This window comes from Tachyglossus aculeatus, chromosome 14 (genome assembly GCF_015852505.1).
Source record: "Tachyglossus aculeatus isolate mTacAcu1 chromosome 14, mTacAcu1.pri, whole genome shotgun sequence".
Classification (NCBI taxonomy): domain Eukaryota; kingdom Metazoa; phylum Chordata; class Mammalia; order Monotremata; family Tachyglossidae; genus Tachyglossus; species Tachyglossus aculeatus.
In genome coordinates, this window is record NC_052079.1 from 37,025,699 (window position 1) to 37,046,665 (window position 20,967).

The 20,967-nt window shown below is 43.5% G+C and overlaps 1 protein-coding gene across 1 annotated transcript in view; it reads left to right on the forward strand.

The window, feature by feature from the left end:
• PLEKHG7 (pleckstrin homology and RhoGEF domain containing G7) overlaps positions 1 to 20,967 on the forward strand; it is a 56,574-nt gene that overhangs the window by 8,950 nt on the left and 26,657 nt on the right. Inside the window, exons 4-9 of the mRNA XM_038756938.1 lie at positions 2,276 to 2,316; positions 11,925 to 12,029; positions 12,510 to 12,653; positions 14,174 to 14,269; positions 17,209 to 17,310; positions 18,474 to 18,587. Of these exons, the coding sequence (XP_038612866.1) occupies positions 2,276 to 2,316; positions 11,925 to 12,029; positions 12,510 to 12,653; positions 14,174 to 14,269; positions 17,209 to 17,310; positions 18,474 to 18,587 (602 nt within the window). The remainder of the gene's footprint in view (positions 1 to 2,275; positions 2,317 to 11,924; positions 12,030 to 12,509; positions 12,654 to 14,173; positions 14,270 to 17,208; positions 17,311 to 18,473; positions 18,588 to 20,967) is intronic.

The following is a 20,967-nucleotide window of genomic DNA, read 5'->3' on the forward strand; positions in this document are numbered from 1 at the left end:
GGAACTGAAGCCCAGAGAAGTTAAGTGACTTGCCCAAAGTCACACAGCTAAGTGGGGAGCCGGGATTTGAACCCATGACCTCTGTCTCCAAAGCCCGGGCTCTTTCCACTGAGTCACACTGCTTCTCTATATATACAGGTGCTGTGGAGAGGGGAAGGAGGTAGGGCGGGGGGGATGGGGAGGAGGAGGAGGCTCCATCGAGGATCAAGCAGAACAGGTTTTTAGAAGTGGACATAGAAACAACTGGGCAGTTTTGGTTTAATTACCGTCATGTTGCCAACACTCTGTCTGTTGATAGAAGTGTCAAAAGATTAGGCATTCCTGAAAGATTTTGACACCTGTCTCCATGTTTTGTTTTGTTTTCTGTCTCCCCCTTCTAGACTGGGAGTCTGCTGTTGGGTAGGGACCGTCTCTATATGTTGCCAACTTGTACTCCCCAAGCGCTTAGTACACCGCTCTGCACACAGTAAGCACTCAATAAATACGATTGAATGAATGAATTCCCATTTTACAAATGAGGTAACTGAGGCACAGAGAAGTTAAGTGCCTTGCCCAAGGTCAGACAGCTGACAAGTGGCGGAGCAGGAAGTCGACCCATGACCTCTTACTTTGCTTCTCCTTTTTAAGCACTTTATCAAGGTGGCTCTTTCTCTCTGAGAGTGGATCTAATACATTTCCCAAAATATCTATTGATATTCATTCAATTGTATTTATTGAGCACTTACTGTGTGCAGAGCACTGTACTAAGCGCTTAGGAAGTACACGTTGGCAACATAAAGAGATGGCCCCTACCCAACAGTGGGCTCACAGTCTAGAAGAGTTATATGATATGAGTTATAGGCCTAACTCCACCTTTAAATGGTAAAAACCAAACCTTAGAACACAAGGCTATACATGTCTTTGTCAATGTTTCCTTTGGATGGTGTCTTTGGCTTTGGAATTTACTCAAGTCTAGAGAGGAAAAAAAAAAGGCAAAGGGGAGGCTAGTCAAAGGCTTCTCAAAAGAATTACTGAAAGTAGAGCAGAAGACCTACAGTTACTGGTAAATTGCAGCCCAAATCATTGTGTTCAGTATGTTGGATCGCAATACAAAGGATTGGAGAGGTTGATTAGACAGGGTGACAACCCAGAGCAGCCCATTTAGTCCATTTTTTTCTCTTTTGCTGCCAGTTCAGCCCCTGTAACAACAGGATTCTATTTCCAGCTGCAGCAAAAGGCCACTATGTGTTGATCTGCTGTCCCCAGGGATAATCGAAGAAGGAATGTAGAAATAAGGGAGCCAAAGTCTTCTGGCTTGACCTAAATTTCCACTTAAAAAAAATAAAACTGTTATTCATAAAGATACCTTTCTTAGTCCTCCAAACCTGTTTGCAAAGCCGATTTACCCAGGCATTGTGTTTTGATAAGTCACGTTGGAAGAGTCGGTGGTGAAAGCTTGATGTAATTTAGTTTTCAACATTACTTTAAATATCTTAATTATGGCCAGAAATCCTCATTTCTATGAGACAGGTTCTGTGGTCCTGCCAAAAGCCAGTGGGATGGATTCAGTCATCCTCTCAAAATTCTTTCCAACATTACGAAGATTTAATCCATCTCCCTGTCTTCAGGTAGGGCCACACTTCCATTATTCTAGAAGAGAACCTGATGTGATAAATGACTATGCTTTAATACTCTGACTCGAAGAATCATGACCTAATGGAAAGAGCATGGCTCTGGCAGCCAGAGGGACTGGGTTCTAATCCCAGCTCTGCCCCCTGCTTTCTGTGTTACCTTGGGCAAATCACTTCCCTTCTCAGTGCCTCAATTTCCTCATCTGTAAAATGGAGATTAAATACCTGCTCACCCCCCCATGTAGACCATGAAACCAATGAGGGACAGAGACTACGTCCCACCTGATGATCGTGGGACATACCCCAGTACTTCGCACGGTGCTTGGCACATAATGAATGCTTAACAAATACACTAGTATTATTATCACCACCATTATTTAATCCATTAGTACAGTTGAGATTTTCCTAATTCTTAGGAGTATGACAGGCAGGTTTAAGATAGCATAATAGTTGGGCCAATAATTCCTTCATATCTGGGGCCAAAAAATGCATTAAGTGTTAGCCTTCAACCTTACGTCTCTCAGTAATTGTTATGAACATACATATGCATTTTCCCCACTTCCATTAGGAGTCAGTCACACATGAAGAGGTCTGTTCGACTTTTTAAAATGGCTGCAAAACGTTTTCCTAAGTAATAATGTATTTGCTTTAATTTTACCCAATAGCATCCAAAAAACCAAGATGGCCATTTTCCAGGAAAGGAACAGTGAGTATTTCAAAGTGTCATTTTTCTACTGATTAAGTCTTCTAGAGCTTAGCGACAAAAAGTAGCTGAAGTGCTTCTTTATTTCATTCTGCCTTTGCGGAGAGGCAGATGGCAAGTGAAATTTAAATGAGACGATAACACTAGTAGTGTTGGCTGGAGGATAACATGCCAAACGGTGCAGTTTTGTGCGGGAAAACAATGTTAATTGCCAGTCGATAATGAGCTCTGCAAAGAATAAAGCAACTCTAGTATTATGATGATTTGAAAACCCAAAATTTATAACTTAACATTCTTGTAGACAGCTAATTTTATATGGAAAAGTCATTTATTTGATGAAAGAAACCAGTATATGTCGAAATGAATCAGCTATAAGCAGTGACAGATGTATTTGAGATGTTACAAAAATAGTCTATAACGTTCCCGGGGACAGCTTGCAGCAATTAATTTCTATTTTATGTGGAGGCTGCTGATTGTGTTCATTCTATTGATTGTTGAATTTAGTCACGGGATTGGCTTTGCAGTGTCCTTGACTCATGAGAACCCATAGCCCACTCGGCAATTACTAGGACGGACCCAAAGCTGTCAAGTCAAACTTGAATGTACGTTTCCTCTCCTTCAGTGAAACGTTTTCATGTTGCCGCAGATGTTCCTTCAGTTTAAAAGCGTCACGGTGGCACTGATTAACCAGTCCTAGCTTTTGTGTTGTTTCTTTAGCTCATTTGCCAGTTTCCTGTCCGATTTTACTCGCGTGCCTCCTTAGACGGGGCCAGAGGAAGTTGGGGCAAGTGGCGGAGCTGCATCATCATCATCATCATCATCATCAATCGTATTTATTGAGCGCTTACTGTGTGCAGAGCACTGTACTAGGCGCTTGGGAAGTACAAGTTGGCAACATATAGACAGTCCCTACCCAACAATGGGCTCACAGTCTAAAAGGGGGAGACAGAGAACAAAACCAAACATACTAACAAAATAAAATAAATAAAATAGATATGTACGAGTAAAATAAATAAATAGAGTAACAAATATGTACAAACATATATACATATATACAGGTGCTGTGGGGAAGGGAAGGAGGTAAGATGGGGGGGTGGAGAGGGGGGCGAGGCATCGCCTCCGCCAACCCTAGAATAACCCACCCGCACCCCGCATGCCATCTTCTCATCCAGAGACTACTTCAGGCAGAGCCAAAGATATTATCAAGCTAATCCTACCTTATGGGGCGAGCTCCTCACGAGATGTAGCGTGGCTTAGTGGAAAGAGCACAATCCTGGAAGTCGGAAGACATGGGTTTTAATCCCGGCTCCGCCGCAATCCTCCTGAGCAAGTCATTTCACTTCTCTGTGCCTCAGTTCCCTCATCTGTAAAATGCAGATTAAGACCGTGAGCCCCATGTGGGGCAGGGACTGTGTCCGACCTGATTACCTTGTTCTACCCCAGTGCTTAGAACAGTGCTTGGCAGGTAGTGAGCACTTAACAAATACCACAATTATTAGCATTATGTTTGGTGACTAAGCAGCGTGGCTCAATGGAAAAAGCATGAGCTTGGGAGTCAGCGGTCACGGGTTCTAATCCCGGCTCCGCCACGTCTGCTGTGTGACCTTGGGAAAGTCACTGAGCCTCAGTTACCCCATCGGTAAAATGGGGATGAAGACTGTGAGCCCCACATGGGACAACCTGATCACCTTGTATCTCCCCCAGCACTGTGCACATAGTAAGCACTTAACAAATGCCATCATCATTACCATTATCATAAGAATGATTATTTGGGGGCAGCTTTAGAAAGCGATCATTCCTTTTTTCAGGTCTATCAACATTTGATTTCAGCATTCCCAGTGCAGAGTGGACAGGATGGGAGAAGGAGGCAGATTGGGACAAAGTCCTGTTCTCTCCATGGCAGGATCATCCCCAACCCCTCCTTCACCTCCCCAGAAACCACACTCCTTTATCCCCAATTTTCTCCCCAATCGGCCGAAGACAATAGAGGTCTTGGCATTTTTGCTTGAGGGAGAGAACGTGGCTGGAAATTTCAGGGGGGACTCTCTTTGAGAGTGGGCCCAAAAGGAGATGGGGCTGAGAGCTACCGAGGGCACAGGATAAGCAGCCCCATCTCACATCAATGGTTGTGGGGAACTCAAGAGGCAGATTTTCCCAAAAATCGGATTCATTCATTCAATCATATGTATTGAGTGCTTACTTGTGCAGAACACTGTACTAAGCGCTTGGGAGAGTACAGTAAAACACTGAACACATTCCCTGCCCACAGTCTGATTGGGGAGAACAATCAGAGCAGGAGGTGGGAGGGGCAGGTTGTAAACCAGTGTTTTAATTGGAGGAATCCTAAAAACAAAGTTGTCCAGAAGCCAGTATTTGCCCAGTATTTATTAAGCGCTTACTATGTGCCAGGCACTGTATTAAGCACTGGGGTAGACAGAAGATGATCAAGTCAGAAACAATCCCTGTCCTCATAGAGCTCACAGTCTAAGTAGGAAGGAGAACAGGAATTGAACCCCCATTTTACAGATGAAGAAACTGAATCACAGAGAAGTTAAGTTTCTCCCTCATTCCAGATAAACTATTGGACAGCTCTGTGGCCACGAGGACATTCATGACAGGATATTCTCTTTCTGTCAGAAAGCCCACCTACCGAAGGGTCTTATTTCATCACATAGCTTACAGCTTTCTGGTGACACTCTGAAATACATATATTCTGTCAACCTAGATGAAACATTAGCACCTCCTAAGCCAAAACAACACACAGCCTCTCAGGGAAGTTGGAACAGTAGAAACTGGATAAGGTATGGGCCTGGAATCAGAAAATCATGGGTACTAATCCTGGCTTTGTGACATAGAGAAGCAGCGTGGCTTAGTAGAAAGAGCCCGTGCTTGGGAGTCAGAGGTCATGGGTTCTAATCCCGGCTCTGCCACATGTCTGCCGTGTGACCTTGGACAAGTCACTTAACTTCTCTGAGCTTCCGTTACCTCATCTGTAAAATGGGGATTAAGACTGTGAGCCCCACGCGGGACAACCTGATAACCTTGTATTCCCCCAGCGCTTAGAGCAGGGCTTTGCACATAGTAAGCGCTTAACAAACACCATCATTATTATTGTCTGTTGTGTGAGCTTGGGTAAGAAACTTCACTTCTCTGGGCCTCAGTTACCTCATTTGTAAAATGGGGATTAAGCCTGGGAACCTAATGTGGGACAGGGACTGTGTCCAACCTTATTAGCTTATATCTACCCCAACGGTTAGAACAGCACTCGGCACATCGTAAGCACTCAACAAATACCATAATTATAACTATTATTTTTATAGTAAGTGCTCGATAATTACCATGGTTTATTTAAAAGCCTTTGTTTTTTAGTTGTCATTAATGTTTGCTAAGCTATTAACAAGGTAGACTATAAAATGAATTCATTTAAAATAGCTGTGTTTCTACTACAACTGTAAGCTTCATGGACATTATTTAATATTTAAATATGGATAGGACTACACCCTCTTCAGATCCTACAGAACAGTAGGTAAATGGACCCTCCTTGAAGGTGCAAGAGTGCCCTCAGACCATCAGGTTACCCTACATAGAATAATAACTGTGGTATTTATTAAGCACTTACTATGTGCCAAGCATTATACTAAGAGCTGGGGTAAATACAAGATCATCGGGACCTAGATGAGGCTAAAATTGTAAGTAGGAAGGAGAATAGGTATTGAATCCCCATTTACAGATGAGGGAACTGAAGCCCAGGGAAATTAAGGGGCTTGCCCAAGGTCAGACAGTAGACAAGCGGCAGAGGCAGGATTAGAACCCAGGTTCTCTGATTCCCAGGCCTGTGCTCTTTCCACTAGGCCAAACTACTTCAACATATAATAGAAGAGCTAAAGAGGTGCTCACACTCTGAAAAAATGCACGCACTTCTCCAAACTGTGAGTTAGGCTGAGGCCTACAAAATCAATCAATCAATCAATCATATTTATTGAGCGCTTACTGTGTGCAGAGCACTGTACTAAGCGCTAGGGAAGTACAAGTTGGCAGCATATAGAGATGGTCCCTACCCAACAGTGGGCTCACAGTCTAGAAGGGGGAGACAGAGAACAAAACCAAACATATTAACAAAATAAAATAAATAGAATAGAAATGTACAAGTAAAATAAAGAAAATGAATGTCCGATGAGGGTGGGCCCAAGCATGGACCCTGTAGTAACTGAAAAGTTCCAAATCCTCCAATTGCATATCCTCATTTCCTCAAGTCCCCCATTCCATGGCCTCATTTCCTTTTCCATTTTGTTGCAGAATTTTCCACAACACTTGGTTGCTGTGGTTTCAGACGTCAGCGTTAGGCATAAGACAGAAATGCTGTAGGAGGTATACCACAGACTCAGAAATTTCTTGGCTACTTCGGAACTTAAAACCGTCAAATACATCACCTCTCCCGGAGTAACAAAAGCCTCCAGAAATTTGGCCTGATTTTCATCGTTACTAAACCTTGCACATTCTGAAACTATCATGAGTTCTCACTTGAAACGCAGTGGGTGCTGGTTCTGGAGAAATCTTGTTTTGTTTTGTTTTGGGGTTTTTTATGGTATTTGTTAAGTGCTTACTATGTGCCAAGCACTGTACTATGCTCTGAGGTAGATACAAGTGCTTAGAACAGTGTCCGGCACATAGTAAGTGCTTAAAAATACCATAAAAAAAGGTTGGATGCAGTCCCTGTCCCACATGGAGCTCACAGTCTTAATCCCCGTTTTGTAGATGAGGTAACTGAGGCACAGAGAAATTAAGTGACTTGTCCAAGGTCACACCACAGTTAAGTGGCGGAGTCAGAATTAGAACCCAGTGTTTGTGACTCCCAGCACTAGGCCACGCTGATTCTCAACCTGTGCCAGAGCCTCTTTGCTAAGAGGATAGGCTCAAAAGAACAGTGCCTGCCATAGAGTAAGTGCTTAACAAATGCCATAAAAAAGGTTGGATTCAATGATTAAAAACTATGGCAGGGCAAACATGGAATTACTATTCATCATATCCCACAACATCAAGATGAGGTGCACCCACTGAAGCTTGATGTGGTATATTTCAACACAAACAGAAACACTTCTTCACACAGTAGTTGGTGAGTTGATAGGACACATTGCCACAGGAAGTTGTGTAGCCCAAAAATAGATTCAAAGTTTCAAAGGGTTGGTGAGGTTTGGAATTTCACAACTGATTACTTTGTCAGTTCGGATAAACTCCTAAGTAGGGAGCCTCCAAGTAGTCTTTCATTCCCTAATGATCTTCCCTCTACAGAGAAGCAGCGTGGCTCAGTGGAAAGAGCCCGGGCTTTGGAGTCAGAGGTCATGGGTTCAAATCCCAGCTCCGCCAATAGTCAGCTGTGTGACTTTGGGCAAGTCACTTCACTTCTCTGTGCCTCAGTGACCTCATCTGTAAAATGGGGAGTAAGACTGTGAGCCCCCCGTGGGACAACCTGATCACCTTGTAACCTCCCCAGTGCTTAGAACAGTGCTTTGCACATAGTAAGCGCTTAATAAATGCCATTATTATTATTATGATTCTACCTGCAGCCCTGTTCCTCTCTCAGTTGCTCCATACTGTCGGGCTTTCTGAGGATGTACAGGGGTATGGTGCCCCCTCCCCCCCATCCCCCACCACCCCCACTAGGTCTACAACCTAGCCTACATGCAGGATGCACATACAAAGTTAAACAGAGAACCACTTGACTTAAATTTCAGTGGCATAGGTTAATGGTAGAACAGAAAACGAGAAAGGGCCAGAAGCACTGGAAAGGCAGGCCCAGCAAACATAATATGACCGGGGATTAGGTGATGCCATAGAAATTTTCTTCTATAACTCTACTGCCACATATTTAGAATTCTGGTTTATCATCACTAGCACCCCTCTCAGGGTCACACCTGGAAAGCTTCTAGGACTCTACCAGTCTCGACTATGGGAGGGAAAGTCAAGCAGAGGCCTATCCATTCCATTCCATCCCCCATCTTTCCTCCTTCCCTTCCCCACAGCACCTGTATATATGTATATATGTTTGTACATATTTATTACTCTATTTATTTATTTTACCTGTACATATCTATTCTATTTATTTTATTTTGTTAGTATGTTTGGTTTTGTTCTCTGCCTCCCCCTTTTAGACTGTGAGCCCACTGTTGGGTAGGGACTGTCTCTATATGTTGCCAACTTGTACTTTCCAAGTGCTTAGTACAGTGCTCTGCACACAGTAAGTGCTCAATAAATACGATTGATTGATTGATTGATTGATTCCTAGCTTGAGCAATGGCTAGCGAGTGGAAGGCAATCTGCTATGAGTCAAAACTCACCTTTGCTGGGCAGCAGCAGCATGGGAGGGAGTCGAGGATGGAGACCCAAGTTTACCGGAGGGCGATGGCAAACCACTTCGGTATTTTTACCAAGAAAACATTATATATGCACAACCAGAATGATTGCAGATGGAGAAGGGGCATTCTGGGAGAGATGCGTCCATGGCATTGCTACGGGTTGGAGACAACTTGACAGCATAAGACATCGCTAGCATCCCTGCCCCAATACCTCTATTAGAAAGTTCAGATTGAACCATTAAATTGTATGAACGCAAACCAGAGCCTGTATTCATTGTCCTTTGGCATCAATGGGGTTTCATAAAGAAGTTAGATGTTGTAAACTAAAAGCCTTCCCTGCCCATCCTCTCGTCTCCCTACTGCTTTCTCCCTCCCCCACTATGACTATCCTCTTATCGCCTCACCCTACTCTCCATCTGTGCCTAATTTTATACCATTTGGGCACTCTGATACTCACTCTGCCCCTTTCCCACTTATGTACCTTTCCTCAAACTCAGCTACTGCCTCTACTTGCCAATTAAGTCTCCCCCTCTAGATTGTAAAATCCTCAAAGGAACATGACAGGTGTGCTATTTTCACAAGGGACGTTGGTCCCAGATGAGCCTAGGCACTTCTATCTGATCTCCTTGTAACCTCCCCAGCGCTTAGAACAGTGCTTCGCACACAGTAAGTGCTTAACAAATGCCATCGTTATTATTATTATCTCCAACCAGTTACAGGGGTTGGTGGATGACCTGCTAACATTACATATCATCTGACTGGTTCCTGCCAACTGGGATCTGATTTATTTGAAACATTTGCCAGTCAAATGACTCAGGCAGTTTCCATCATTAACATAGGCATGTCTGCTGCTGTTTATCTGACAGGGCTAGGCTGGGCTGGGGAGAGCGACCAACTAGGAAGAGGTAAGGTTTAGGTAACTTCCAGCTATGTTAAGACTTTCAAGGCTGGAGGGTACAATTTCATTCATTGAAGTGATGCGGTATTGCTGCGATAACCTTAAAAAACTAATGCACAACACAACCAGGAAGTAGCACTCTGGCAGAATCAAACCCCGGGCAAGCTTTTATTAAATTGTTGGTAAAGACCAGATCTGGAGGGTAAAGGAATAGCTTAGGGCAAGGCTAAGGAGACAAAGTTTACTGGAAAGCACACCAGCCTGGGATTCAGAGGTCCTGGGTTCTAATCCCAGCCCCACCACTTTACTCAATCAATCATATTTATTGAGCACTTTATGTGTGCAGAGCAGTATACTAAGCCCTTGGGAGAGTACAAACCAACAATAAACAAACACATTCCCTGCCCAGTCGGATACAGAGAAGGGGCGTGAGGCAGGATGAGCTAGAGGTCGGCAGTGAGATAGATGAGATCAAGGTACAGTGAATAGTTTAACGTTAAACGAGAGAAGTGTGTGGGCTGGATAGTAGTAGGAGAGTAGCGAGGTAAAGGAGGAGGGGGCAAGGTGATTGACTGCTCTAATTCATTCAATCGTATTTATTGAGCGCTTACTGTGTGCAGAGCACTGTACTGAGCACTTGGTGGTACAGAGTTTCTGTTTGATGTGAGATCCTCTACTCTGTAAGCTTGTTGTGGGTAGGGAATGTGTCTGTTATATAATAACAATAATAATGATGGCATTTAAGCGCTTACTATGTGCAAAGCACTGTTTGTTATATTGTACTCTCCCAAGAACTTAGTATACACCGTGCACAATAAATACGATTGATTGATTGATTGATTGATGTGGTTGTGGATGGACAACCACTGGAGGTTCTTGAGGAGTGGGGAAACATGGACTGAACATTTTTGTAGAAAAAATGATCCAGGCAGCAGAGTGAAGTATTAATTGGAGAGGAAGAGACAGGAGGCAGGGAGGTCATCAAGGAGGCAGATACAGCAATCAATCAATCAATCAATCAAACGTATTTATGGAGCGCTTACTGTGTGCAGAGCACTGTACTAAGCCCTTGGGAAGTGCAAGTTGGCAACATATAGAGACAGTCCCTACCCAACAGTGGGCGGGATAATAATAATAATAATGGCATTTATTAAGCCTTACTATGTGCAAAGCACTGTTCTAAGCGCTGGGAAGGTTACAAGGTGATCAGGTTGTCCCACGGGGGAGCTCAAAGTCTTAATCCCCATTTTACAGATGAGGTAATTGAGGCACAGAGAAGTTAAGTGACTTGCCCAAAGTCACACAGCTGACAATTGGCGGAGCAGGGATTTGAACCCATGACCACTGACTCCAAAGCCCGTGCTCTTTCCACTAAGCCACGCTGCTTCTCTAGGATGAATGCTTGGATTAACGTGGTAGCAGTTTGGATGGTGAGGAAAGAGTGGATTTTAGCAATGTTGTGAAGGTGAGTCGGACAGGATTTGGCGATGGATTGAATAGTGGGTTGAATGAGAGAGAGGAGTTGAGGATAATGCCAAGATTACAGTCTTGTGAGACAGGCAGGATGGTGGTGTTTGTCTACAGTGATGGGAAAGTCAGGGAAAGGACAAGGTTTGGGTGGGAAAATAAGAGTTCTGTTTTGGACATGCTAAGTTTGAGATGACGGCAGGACATCCAAGTAGAGATGTTGTGAAAGGAGGAAATGTGAGACTTCGGCGAGGGTGAGACGTGAAGGCTCGAGATGTAGATGTGAGAATAATTCGCATAGAGATGGTAGTTGAAGCCATGGGAGTGAATGAATTCTCCGAGTGGGTATTGTTGGAGAATAGAAGGGGTCCCAGAGCTGAAACTTGAGGGACCCCCACAGTTAGGGGTGGGAGGTAGAGGAGGGTCTGTTAAAGAGACTGAGAATGAACAACCACAGAGATAAGAGGAGAACCAGGAGTGGACAGTGCCAGTGAAGCCGAGGTTGGATAATGCTTCCAAAAGAAGGTGGTGGTCGACAGTGTCAAAGGCAGCTGAGAGGTCGAGACCTTGGGCATGTCACCTAACTTCTCTAAGCCTCAATTTCCTCATCTGGAAAATGGGGATTCAATGCCCGTTCTCCCCGTACCTTAGACTGTGAGCTCCGTGAGGGCCAAGGATTGTGTCCCACCTCAGTACTTCGCCCGTGCTTGGCACAGAGTAGGTGCTTAAAAATGACACAATAATCATTGTTACTAATTCTATTTTATTTCAAGTGCTTAGTACGGTGCCCTGCACCTAGTAAGCTCCCAGTCCATATCATTTATTGATTGAACTTTAATTTACATCTTTAAACAATGAACAGCTGAATATTTTGTTTATGAAATATCGTTAAGCAGAATAAAGGTAAACAGAAGCAAAAATCTGATCTGGAAAACTGCCTTTCATCCATTGAGATCGCAGACTGCAGTGGATATGAGTATGAGTTTCACCCCTTTAAGGTATTGGTTAAAAACTATCTCACTGTTGATTATTCTGTTTTTCTTCTTTAGCTTTTGTATCGGCCACCATGTTTAGTTTCAACTATCCTGTTAACTGGATTATGCATATATTAGCAAAAACTAATCCTAGTATATTACTTGTGGGATGTTTTTCATTGGGGCCAGTTCATAGATGATAACAATAATAATAATAACAACAACAACCATGGTATAGCACTTAAAACAGTGCTTGGAATATAGTAAGTGCTTAACAAATATTATTATATTTGTTATTATTATTATTATCATTGCTATGTGGGATGGCTTAGTAAAGGAAATGGGAAATGAATTAAGCAGTAGCTGAAATCCAGTAGTAATGAATTTTTGTAAGCCAAAGACCATTATGCAATATGCCAATCATTTCAGACTGAACCATTCTGTTTCCTCTTCTTCTTCCTCTCTCCAACATCTCCCCCTCCTCCATACCCCCACAATGTGCAGGAGATGAGCTGGCATGAAGTTTTGAAATCACTGCAAAAACTTCCCAGTGATCAGCCAGATTTAAGAAAACAGCAAGAAGCAATGTGGGAACTTTTCACCAGTGAATGCACATACTTGTTGGATCATTTGCTTGTTCTCAAAATGGTAATATCGGACTTAACTTTGGCAGTATAGTCACAATGTTCGCTTGCCTGTACGGACTACTCGGTGAAAGGAAGGTTAAAGGGTTTTCAGGAAAAACACATCTAGCTTTGCTCCATTTCTTCTTATTTTTACCTTCATCTCCCAAGACTCTTTTACCCCATCTTTTCCACAAGCAATTTTGAAACTTTCCTTTTCACCCTTAAGGCACAAGTAAACTCATTTTAACAAACCTCGGCAGACGGAGGACTCTAGTTTTGACCTTGCTAGTCTGAAAATTGTTACCCTGAAACAGCTCTTGATTTGGCTAAGAACACACAACTGCAAGACACCTGTTTTAGAGCTTTCTTCAAAATGAAAAATTGGGTGATGTGGAATTTTTAAAACAGGAGTTGCCCCTTTTCCACTTCGTTCATTTAAATCTCACGGTTATCGCCCCACTTTTTCTATATCATTGTCCTTGCGCCTTCTGTTGAATAAAGGTTGACCCTTGCATGCCTCAATATCTTAAACTAGACTTCCAAATCTACCAGATAAATTTTAATACTTACTATGTTCATGGGGCTTAATTGTTTTCAGAGTACCTGAGAGAAAAATAATAAATGGGCAAATAAAGCTGCTCATTATCAATGTAAATGCAATATTACGAGAGGAGACTCATTCATTTCATTCATTCAATCATATTTATTGAGCACTTACTGTGTGCAGAGCACTGTACTAAGCGCTTGGGAAGTACAAGTTGAGATGTGACGTGTTGAGGAAGCCACGGGAATAGGGAGCAGGAGCTTAATTAGTCTAAATGGAATAGTTTGCTATTCATTCATTCAATCATATATATTGAGAGCTTACTGTGTGCAGAGTGCTTGGGAAAGTACAACAATAAACAGACACATTCCCTGTTATTTGAGCACCCACTGGTGCTCAATATACCAGATGCCTCATCCTTTCTCTCCTGGCTTATCTGTCAGGCCATGGCAGGGGCAGGAGGGAACAAGTAAGGTTTGGGAATTTTTTTTCAATTTACTACCAAGTATGCTTCACGCAGATTGAGCTTTCTCACTCATTCATTCATTCAATCGTATTTATTGAGCGCTTACTGTGTGCAGAGCACTGTACTAAGCACTTGGGAAGTACAAGTTGGCAACATATAGAGACAGTCCCTACCCAACAGCGGGCTCACAGTCTAGAAGGGGGAGACAGACAACAAAACAAAGCGTATTAACAAAATAAAATAAATAGAATAAATATGTACAAGTAAAATAGAGTAATATGTACAAATAAATATACATATGAATAGAACACACACACACATGGGGTGCAGTGGTGTATGACTAGCCACTTCTTGGGGACCTCCTACAGAAACCTGTAGGGTGCCCTGAGTGATGATTCTTCCCCCCTGAATCCAGGAGAGACTTTAAGTTCTTTCCAAAGCATCTGTGAGTTGAAAGACCTCATTTTCTGAAAAGGAGACATGATTTTGAAGTACAAAACAGGACAATATTCTATTTCTTTGGTTCTTTTAGATCTTTCTGAAGACGTTAAGAGACCTACAAAGTCATGAACACCTCTTGGATGTGGATGCATGGCGACTTTTTGCCAACTTGGAGGAGTTAAGTCAGGTGAGAAGGGAAAGATCGATTCAGTTGAAAAAGGGGGAAAGAAAACTAGTGGTGCCACTGGACATTCTTACGATTCATAGAAATAATTTGAAAATGTAGTAATGTCTTTCACACTCCTTCTCAGACTTCATTTCCTCCACTGAGGAACCCTGCCTGCTTCCATTCACTCTAATAATCCACTGTATTTGTGCATGTCTCTGTACAATGTATGTTTCTGCATTTCTGAGATTTGTATTTAACGTGTTTTCCGATATGTTCATGAATTTTCTCCCGTCACCCTCAATAGATCAGAGAGGCCTCAAAAATAGAGAAACGGTATAGAAGCAGTGTGGCCTAGTGGAATGACCATGGGCCTAGGAGTCAGAGGCCATGAGTTCTAATCCTGCCTCTGCGACATCAGCTGTGTGACCTTGAGCAAGTCTCTTCACTTCCCTGTGCCTCAGTTACCTCATCTATAAAATGGGGAGTAAGACTGTGAGCCCCAGGTGTGGCATGGGCTGTGTCTAACCTGATTAGTTTATATCTACCCCAGCACTTAGAACAGTTCCTGGCACATAGTAATCAGTTAAATACCATAAAAAAGTAGGTATCACATCTTTAATTTCTTGGATTATGATGATGATGATGTTGGCACTTGTTAAGTGCTTACTATGTGCAAAGCACTGTTCTAAACGCTGGGGAGGTTACAAGGTGATCAGATTGTCCCACGTGGGGCTCACAGTCTTCATCCCCATTTTTCAGATGAGGTAACTGAGACACAGAGAAGTTAAGTGATATGCCCAAAGTCACACAGCTGACAGTCGGCAGGGCCGGGATTTGAACCCACGTCCTCTGACTCTCAAGCCCGTGCTCTTTCCATTGAGCCGTGCTACTTCTCTGAAATGTCCTTAAAAATCTACTTCAGTGCTCTGCAAAGAGTGCACCCTCAAAATATCCCCTTGATTAACTGAGTTGGGTAGGGAGAGGTGTTTGGCGGGGTTTATGTTTTATAAAAGAAATGCCAAGAATAAATTGTCTAGAGGTTTAAAAAGAGTGTATATCTGCCACATGGCTCTCCATCGCAAGCGGTACAATTGGTTGCAGGTATAACGTCCTCTATGCCCTAGAGGACTGCCGGTTTTGCCATCTGCCACAGCATCATGCCCCACACAAATGACTGTGAGTTAAGGCCAGTCATTGGCCTTCACCCTTCTTCCATCCTCTTCCTGCCCTCCTAGCTGCCTGTCAACCCCCTCCCCAGCTCAACCCTACTTTTCCCAGGAATTGTGGGCAAAGAGGAGCAAAATATAGCCAAGGGACTAATATTTCCTCTCATTCTCACCCACCAGCCAACATCCCTGCTGCACACGTGCAGCCCCCTCCTGCTACACGTACCCATTCACTCAGATCCATTCCCCACCACCCCCTTCCTCCCAAGGTGGGGACAGAGAATAGCAGCAGGAAAATAAAATAAGAAGGAAAATCAGGAAGGAAGGACGAAATTTTCCAAAGAAGCAGCATGGCTCAATGGAAAGAGCACAGGCTTGGGAGCCAAAGATCATGGGTTGAAATCTCAGCTCTGCCACTTGTCAGCCGTGTGACTCTGGGGCAAGTCACTTCACTTCTCTGTGCCTCAGTTCCCCCGTCTGTAAAATGGGGATGAAGACTGTGAGCCCCCTGTGGGACCACCTGATCACCTTGTAACCTCCCCAGCGTTTAGAACAGTTTTTCGCACATAGTAAGTGCGTAATAAATGTCATCATCAGCATTAACAATAGCCATTTAGTGGGAGAGGCAGCAAAAGATATTTCTTCTCCTGCTGTTCTGCTCCAGGCTGAGGTTACCTGTTCCAATCTGTTGATTTTTTTATTTTGTGTGGGGGTGTGTGTGAGAGAGAAGAGAGACAGAGAGAGAGAGAGTGAGAGCAGGAGTGTAAAGAGAGAAGGAGAAAGAAGGAGTATGTAGGATTCTGTGTGTGTGTGTGTATGTGTTGAGGGACAGAAGTGTAAAGAGAGGGGAAGAAAGAAGGTGTATTTAAGACTGTACTCCCAGCTCAGGTAAGTGTGTGTCTGGATGCTTGTATGTATGTATCTCTGTCTAAGTAAGGGAAGATTTCACCCTTGCTCCATGATTTGCATGAAGAAGACCACTCTATGCCAGGCACAGCACTAAGCTAATCATGAGCTAATTATGAGAAGCAGCAGGGCTCAATGGAAAGAGCACGGGCTTGGGAATCAAAGGTCATGGGTTCAAAGCCCAGCCCCGCCACTTGTCAGCCGTGTGACTCTGGGCAAGTCACTTCACTTCTCTGTGCCTCAGTTCCCTCATCTGTAAAATGGGGATTAAGACTGTGAGCCCCACGTGGGACAACCTCACCTCATCACCTTGTAACCTTCCCAGTGCTTAGAACAGTGTTTTGCACATAGTAAGTGCTTAACAAATGCCATCATTATTATTATTAATCAGGTCGGATACAATCCCTGTCCCACATGGGGCTCACAGTCTTAATTTCCACTTCCCAGATGAGGGAACAGAAGCGCAGGGAAGAGAAGTGACTTGCCCAGAGTCACACAGCAGACAAATGTCAGATCTGGGATTAGAATTTAGGTTCTTCTCACTCCCAGACCCACGCTCTATCCACCATGCTGATCCTAGCTGGGGAAAATCTGAGGAGAGAGGGAGGGAGGAAGGGATGGGAGCCCTGCAAGTTACTATGGTTACAGAGTCCCTGAACCCAACACATCAATAGCTGTTAAAGCCTTGGGAGGTGGAGCATTGTCCAGGAAATAATATTATGTAAAAGAAATCATCCAAAAGCAAGGAAAGTCCAAACAGGAAATTATGTCTCTGGCTGGAAGAATTACACCTGCTATTCAAGCCACAGGGTTTTGATATTTTTGCCCCTGCTGGTGCTCTTGAGAGGCCAAAAATTCTAACTGTTCCTTTCTGTCCGTTACCAGATAAGCCTCAGCTTTGTGACCAATTTGTTCGGCACTGTAAAGGCCCACATCAGTGCCCCTGAAGCTACGTCCTCAATGGAAATCATCTCTGTACTTACGCAGGTATTGTTGCTGCTGCCTTGACCCAGGCCAAGAGCCATGCTCAATACACTCCCTAGTTCCATTTGTTTCTGTAGAAAATCCAATAAATCAGAGGAATGAGAGATAAAAGACAGAGAGATTCTCCCTTAAGGGGGTCCATTACAACTGCGTACATTTGATTAAGGCAGCAATCTGTATGCGTGGAAAAACAAGTTCAAAATCAATTATTAAAACTATCTTAAAGACATACCCTTAGGAATAATTTAGGGTAGGGATCATGTCTAACTGTTATAATCTCCAAAGTGCTTGGTAAAGTAGTCTGCACCAGACAGCTGCTTGATAAACACTTATAAATTTTGGATGGTACGGAGGAGGCAGTGCTAAAAAAATGCTGAGAAGCAGAGTGGCCTAGTGGCCTTTGAGTCAGAAGAACCTGGGTTCTAATCTCAGCTCTGCCACTTGTTTGCTATGTGACCTTGGGTGGTTACTTGACTTCTCTGTTCCTCAGTTACCTCATCTGTAAAATGGGGATTAAGACTGTGAGTTTAGTTTGCTTAGCTTCAAGATTAGCTTGAATCTACCCCAGCAGTTAGTAGTAATAATAATGATGATAATGGTATTTGTTAAGCGCTTACTACGTGCCAGGCACTGTATTAAGTGCTGCAGGGATTGTCTCTATTGCTGAATTGCACATTCCAACTGCTTAATACAGTTCTCTGCACATATTAAGCTCTCAATAAATACAACTGAATGAATACAAGCAAATCAGGTTGGACATAGTCCCCGTCCCATACAGGGCTCACGATTTCAATCTTGGTCCATAGTAAGTGCTTAACAAGTTCCATAAAAAATGCAAAGAGAAGTAAACATGGTAAATCTAAAGCAGGCAAGAGCTAACAGTTTAAAAATGCAAGTGAATCGATAAGAATCAGTCTCTTAAAATGAACAGCCGAGTTATCATTTATCCGATCCTTCATAATTATGCACAGTGGTGTATCAATTCAATCAGTGGTATTTATTGAATGTTTACTGTGTGCAAGAGCACTGTACTAAGCACTGAGGAGAGTACGATAGAGTTGGAAGACACGATCTTCTCCCATTATCAATTTGTAATAGATCTATGACAGGAATTTAGCATTAGTTTTTGTGGCTTACTATGAAATTCTGCATTTTCGGTTTTGTAGAATTTCAAAGGGAGCCTCTGCCGGAGCCACCAGACGTACTGCCTTAACTACACATCTGCTGTCTTTTATCTCGAGAACCTGAGACAAAGAGAGGACTTTGGCATCTACCAAAAGGTGAAGTGGCATTTCTTTTCTCTTCTTCTGCCCGTCCCCATTCTGCAGGGAGGTTGCAGACACAATTATTTATTGGAGTTCTCCCCACGCTGATGGTAGAGAGAGGGTACTGAAGAAAAATGGCCCAGACTCAGCCTCTTACATTTTGCATCTCTTCCAGGGAAAGTACAGATTCTAGAAAAGGGGAAAGGGAGCAGGGATCCCTCTATAATAAGTGGTCATTTATATTTTCCCCACACCTGCCTCCAGTGGATGTTCCCATGACCATTTCCAGTGGAAATTGAAACCTAGGTTTAAAGCAGCTTAGCCTATGGATAGATCACTGGCCTGGGGGTCCGAAGACCTGGGTTCGAATTGCCATCGACTTCACCACTAGTCTGCTGTGTGACCTAGGCAAGTCACCTAACTTCTTTGGGCCTCAGTACCCTCACCTGTAAAATGGGGATTAAAACTGTGACCCCAGTGGGGAACAGGTACTGTTTCCATCATGGTTATCTCGTATTTACACCAGAACTGGTATAGTGCAGGATACTAGTACGTGCTTAACAAGTACCATTAAAAAAAAGAAAAAAAAATCTATTTCAACCCTCCGAAAGAATGAATGGAATCCCAGTGCCCAGTTTGGGGCAAAAAGGCCTGATATTAACCTTTGGCGGGGTGGGAGGGGTGGGTGGGGGAGAATTTGGATCAAAGTCTGTTGACTGCTGAGGCAGGAACTCAAGCTTTTCTGGTTTTGCCTATGCCCAGGTGTCTTTCGCTTGTTCTTCAGTTGTACTGCCTATTGTACTCTTTATTGTATGCTCCCAAGTGCTTAGTACAGTGCTCTGAACACAATAAGTGCACAATAAATACCAGTCGATCAGTGGTATTTACTGCAAGCTTACTATGTGCAAAGCACTCAACTAACCACTTGGGAGAGTTCAGTACAACAGAATTAGCAAAAACGTTCCCTGCCCATAACAAGTCTACAGTCTAGAGGGGGAGACAGACATTAATATAAATAATTTATAAGGGATGATTGATTGACCATGCAGAAACCATTGGTTTGGGTGAAGAGTTGAGGCCAGGGGCTTTTGGAGAGTCTGTTTTTTGTTGGGTTTTTTTGTCTTGTTTTTTTTCCTTACAGCTGCAGGAACACTCTGAATGTGTGGCTGGCTGTTGCCATGGGCTGCTGTTTAACTGTGACATTTATATATTTTCATATACCCCGGTGGAAGGCAAAGAGAAGTTCTGGTGTTGGGAAGGGGGTGGGAAGGGTGGAAAACCATAAAACTAGCCCTCCCTTAGTGTATATAGCATCTCTTGGGGTGGGTTTGGCCACATGAAAGAGCGTCAAAGAGCATGATGATTTCTGAAATATAAAGTCACTTTTGTGTGAAGCCTATTTTCCCTTCAGCTCCTCTAGAGCCCTAGAGTGCCATCTAGTAGTAGAGAGCCTGAACACAAACTCAGCCCGCTGCACGGAAAATAGGGGGGCCCCAGGCGAACCCCACCCCAGTTCTCAGGGAAGAATCCCCGATCGGTCCCACTGCAACGGAGATTGCTTTATTCCTTGCACGTGGTAAGCTCCTACTTTATAATGGCATTTGTTAAGCGCTTACTATGTGCAGAGCACTGTTCTACGCGTAGAAGGATAATAAATCAGACGCCCTCTCTAGCCCACAGAGGACTCACAATCTCAAAGTGTGCGGCGGGAGTTCAAAATTGGCAACAGATAATAATAGTTACGATGGCATTTATTAAGCGATTACTATGTGCAAAGCACTGTTCTAAGCGCTGAGGAGCTTACAGAGTGATCAGGTTGTCCCACGGGGGGCTCACGGTCTTAATCCCCATTTTACAGATGAGGGAACTGAGGCACAGAGAAGTTAGGTAACTTGCCCAAAGTCACACAGCTGACTACTGGTGGAGCTGGGATTTGAACCCATGACCTCTGACTCTAAAGCCCGTGCTCTTTCCACTGAGCCACGCTTCTTCTCACAAAAAAAGAAGCCACTAATAAACAAGGGTAACAGATTCCAACACCAATACCTACCATGGCTCGTGAGCATTTGTAAGAGTTTGGAGAATTGGAGAACAGTTGACAGTTATGGGAGGAAAAGGTTTGAGGTGTTAATATTGTTGATTTTTGATGCTACTTCTCAGTCGTATTTCTGTACCCAAAAAGGACAAGGAAAAATGATTGGTGAGGCAAACAAAAGCCACAAAAGGGATTAACGTGAAATATCCTTTGGGCTTAACGATGAGTTCTCCAGGCCCTATTTAGATGCCATGGTGTTAGCTGGGCTCTCAATGCTCTGAAATTCAATTGGAGTTTCAATAAGGGGGAAACAGCGTGGCCTCATGGAAAAAGCATGGGCCTGGGAATCAGAAGGACCTG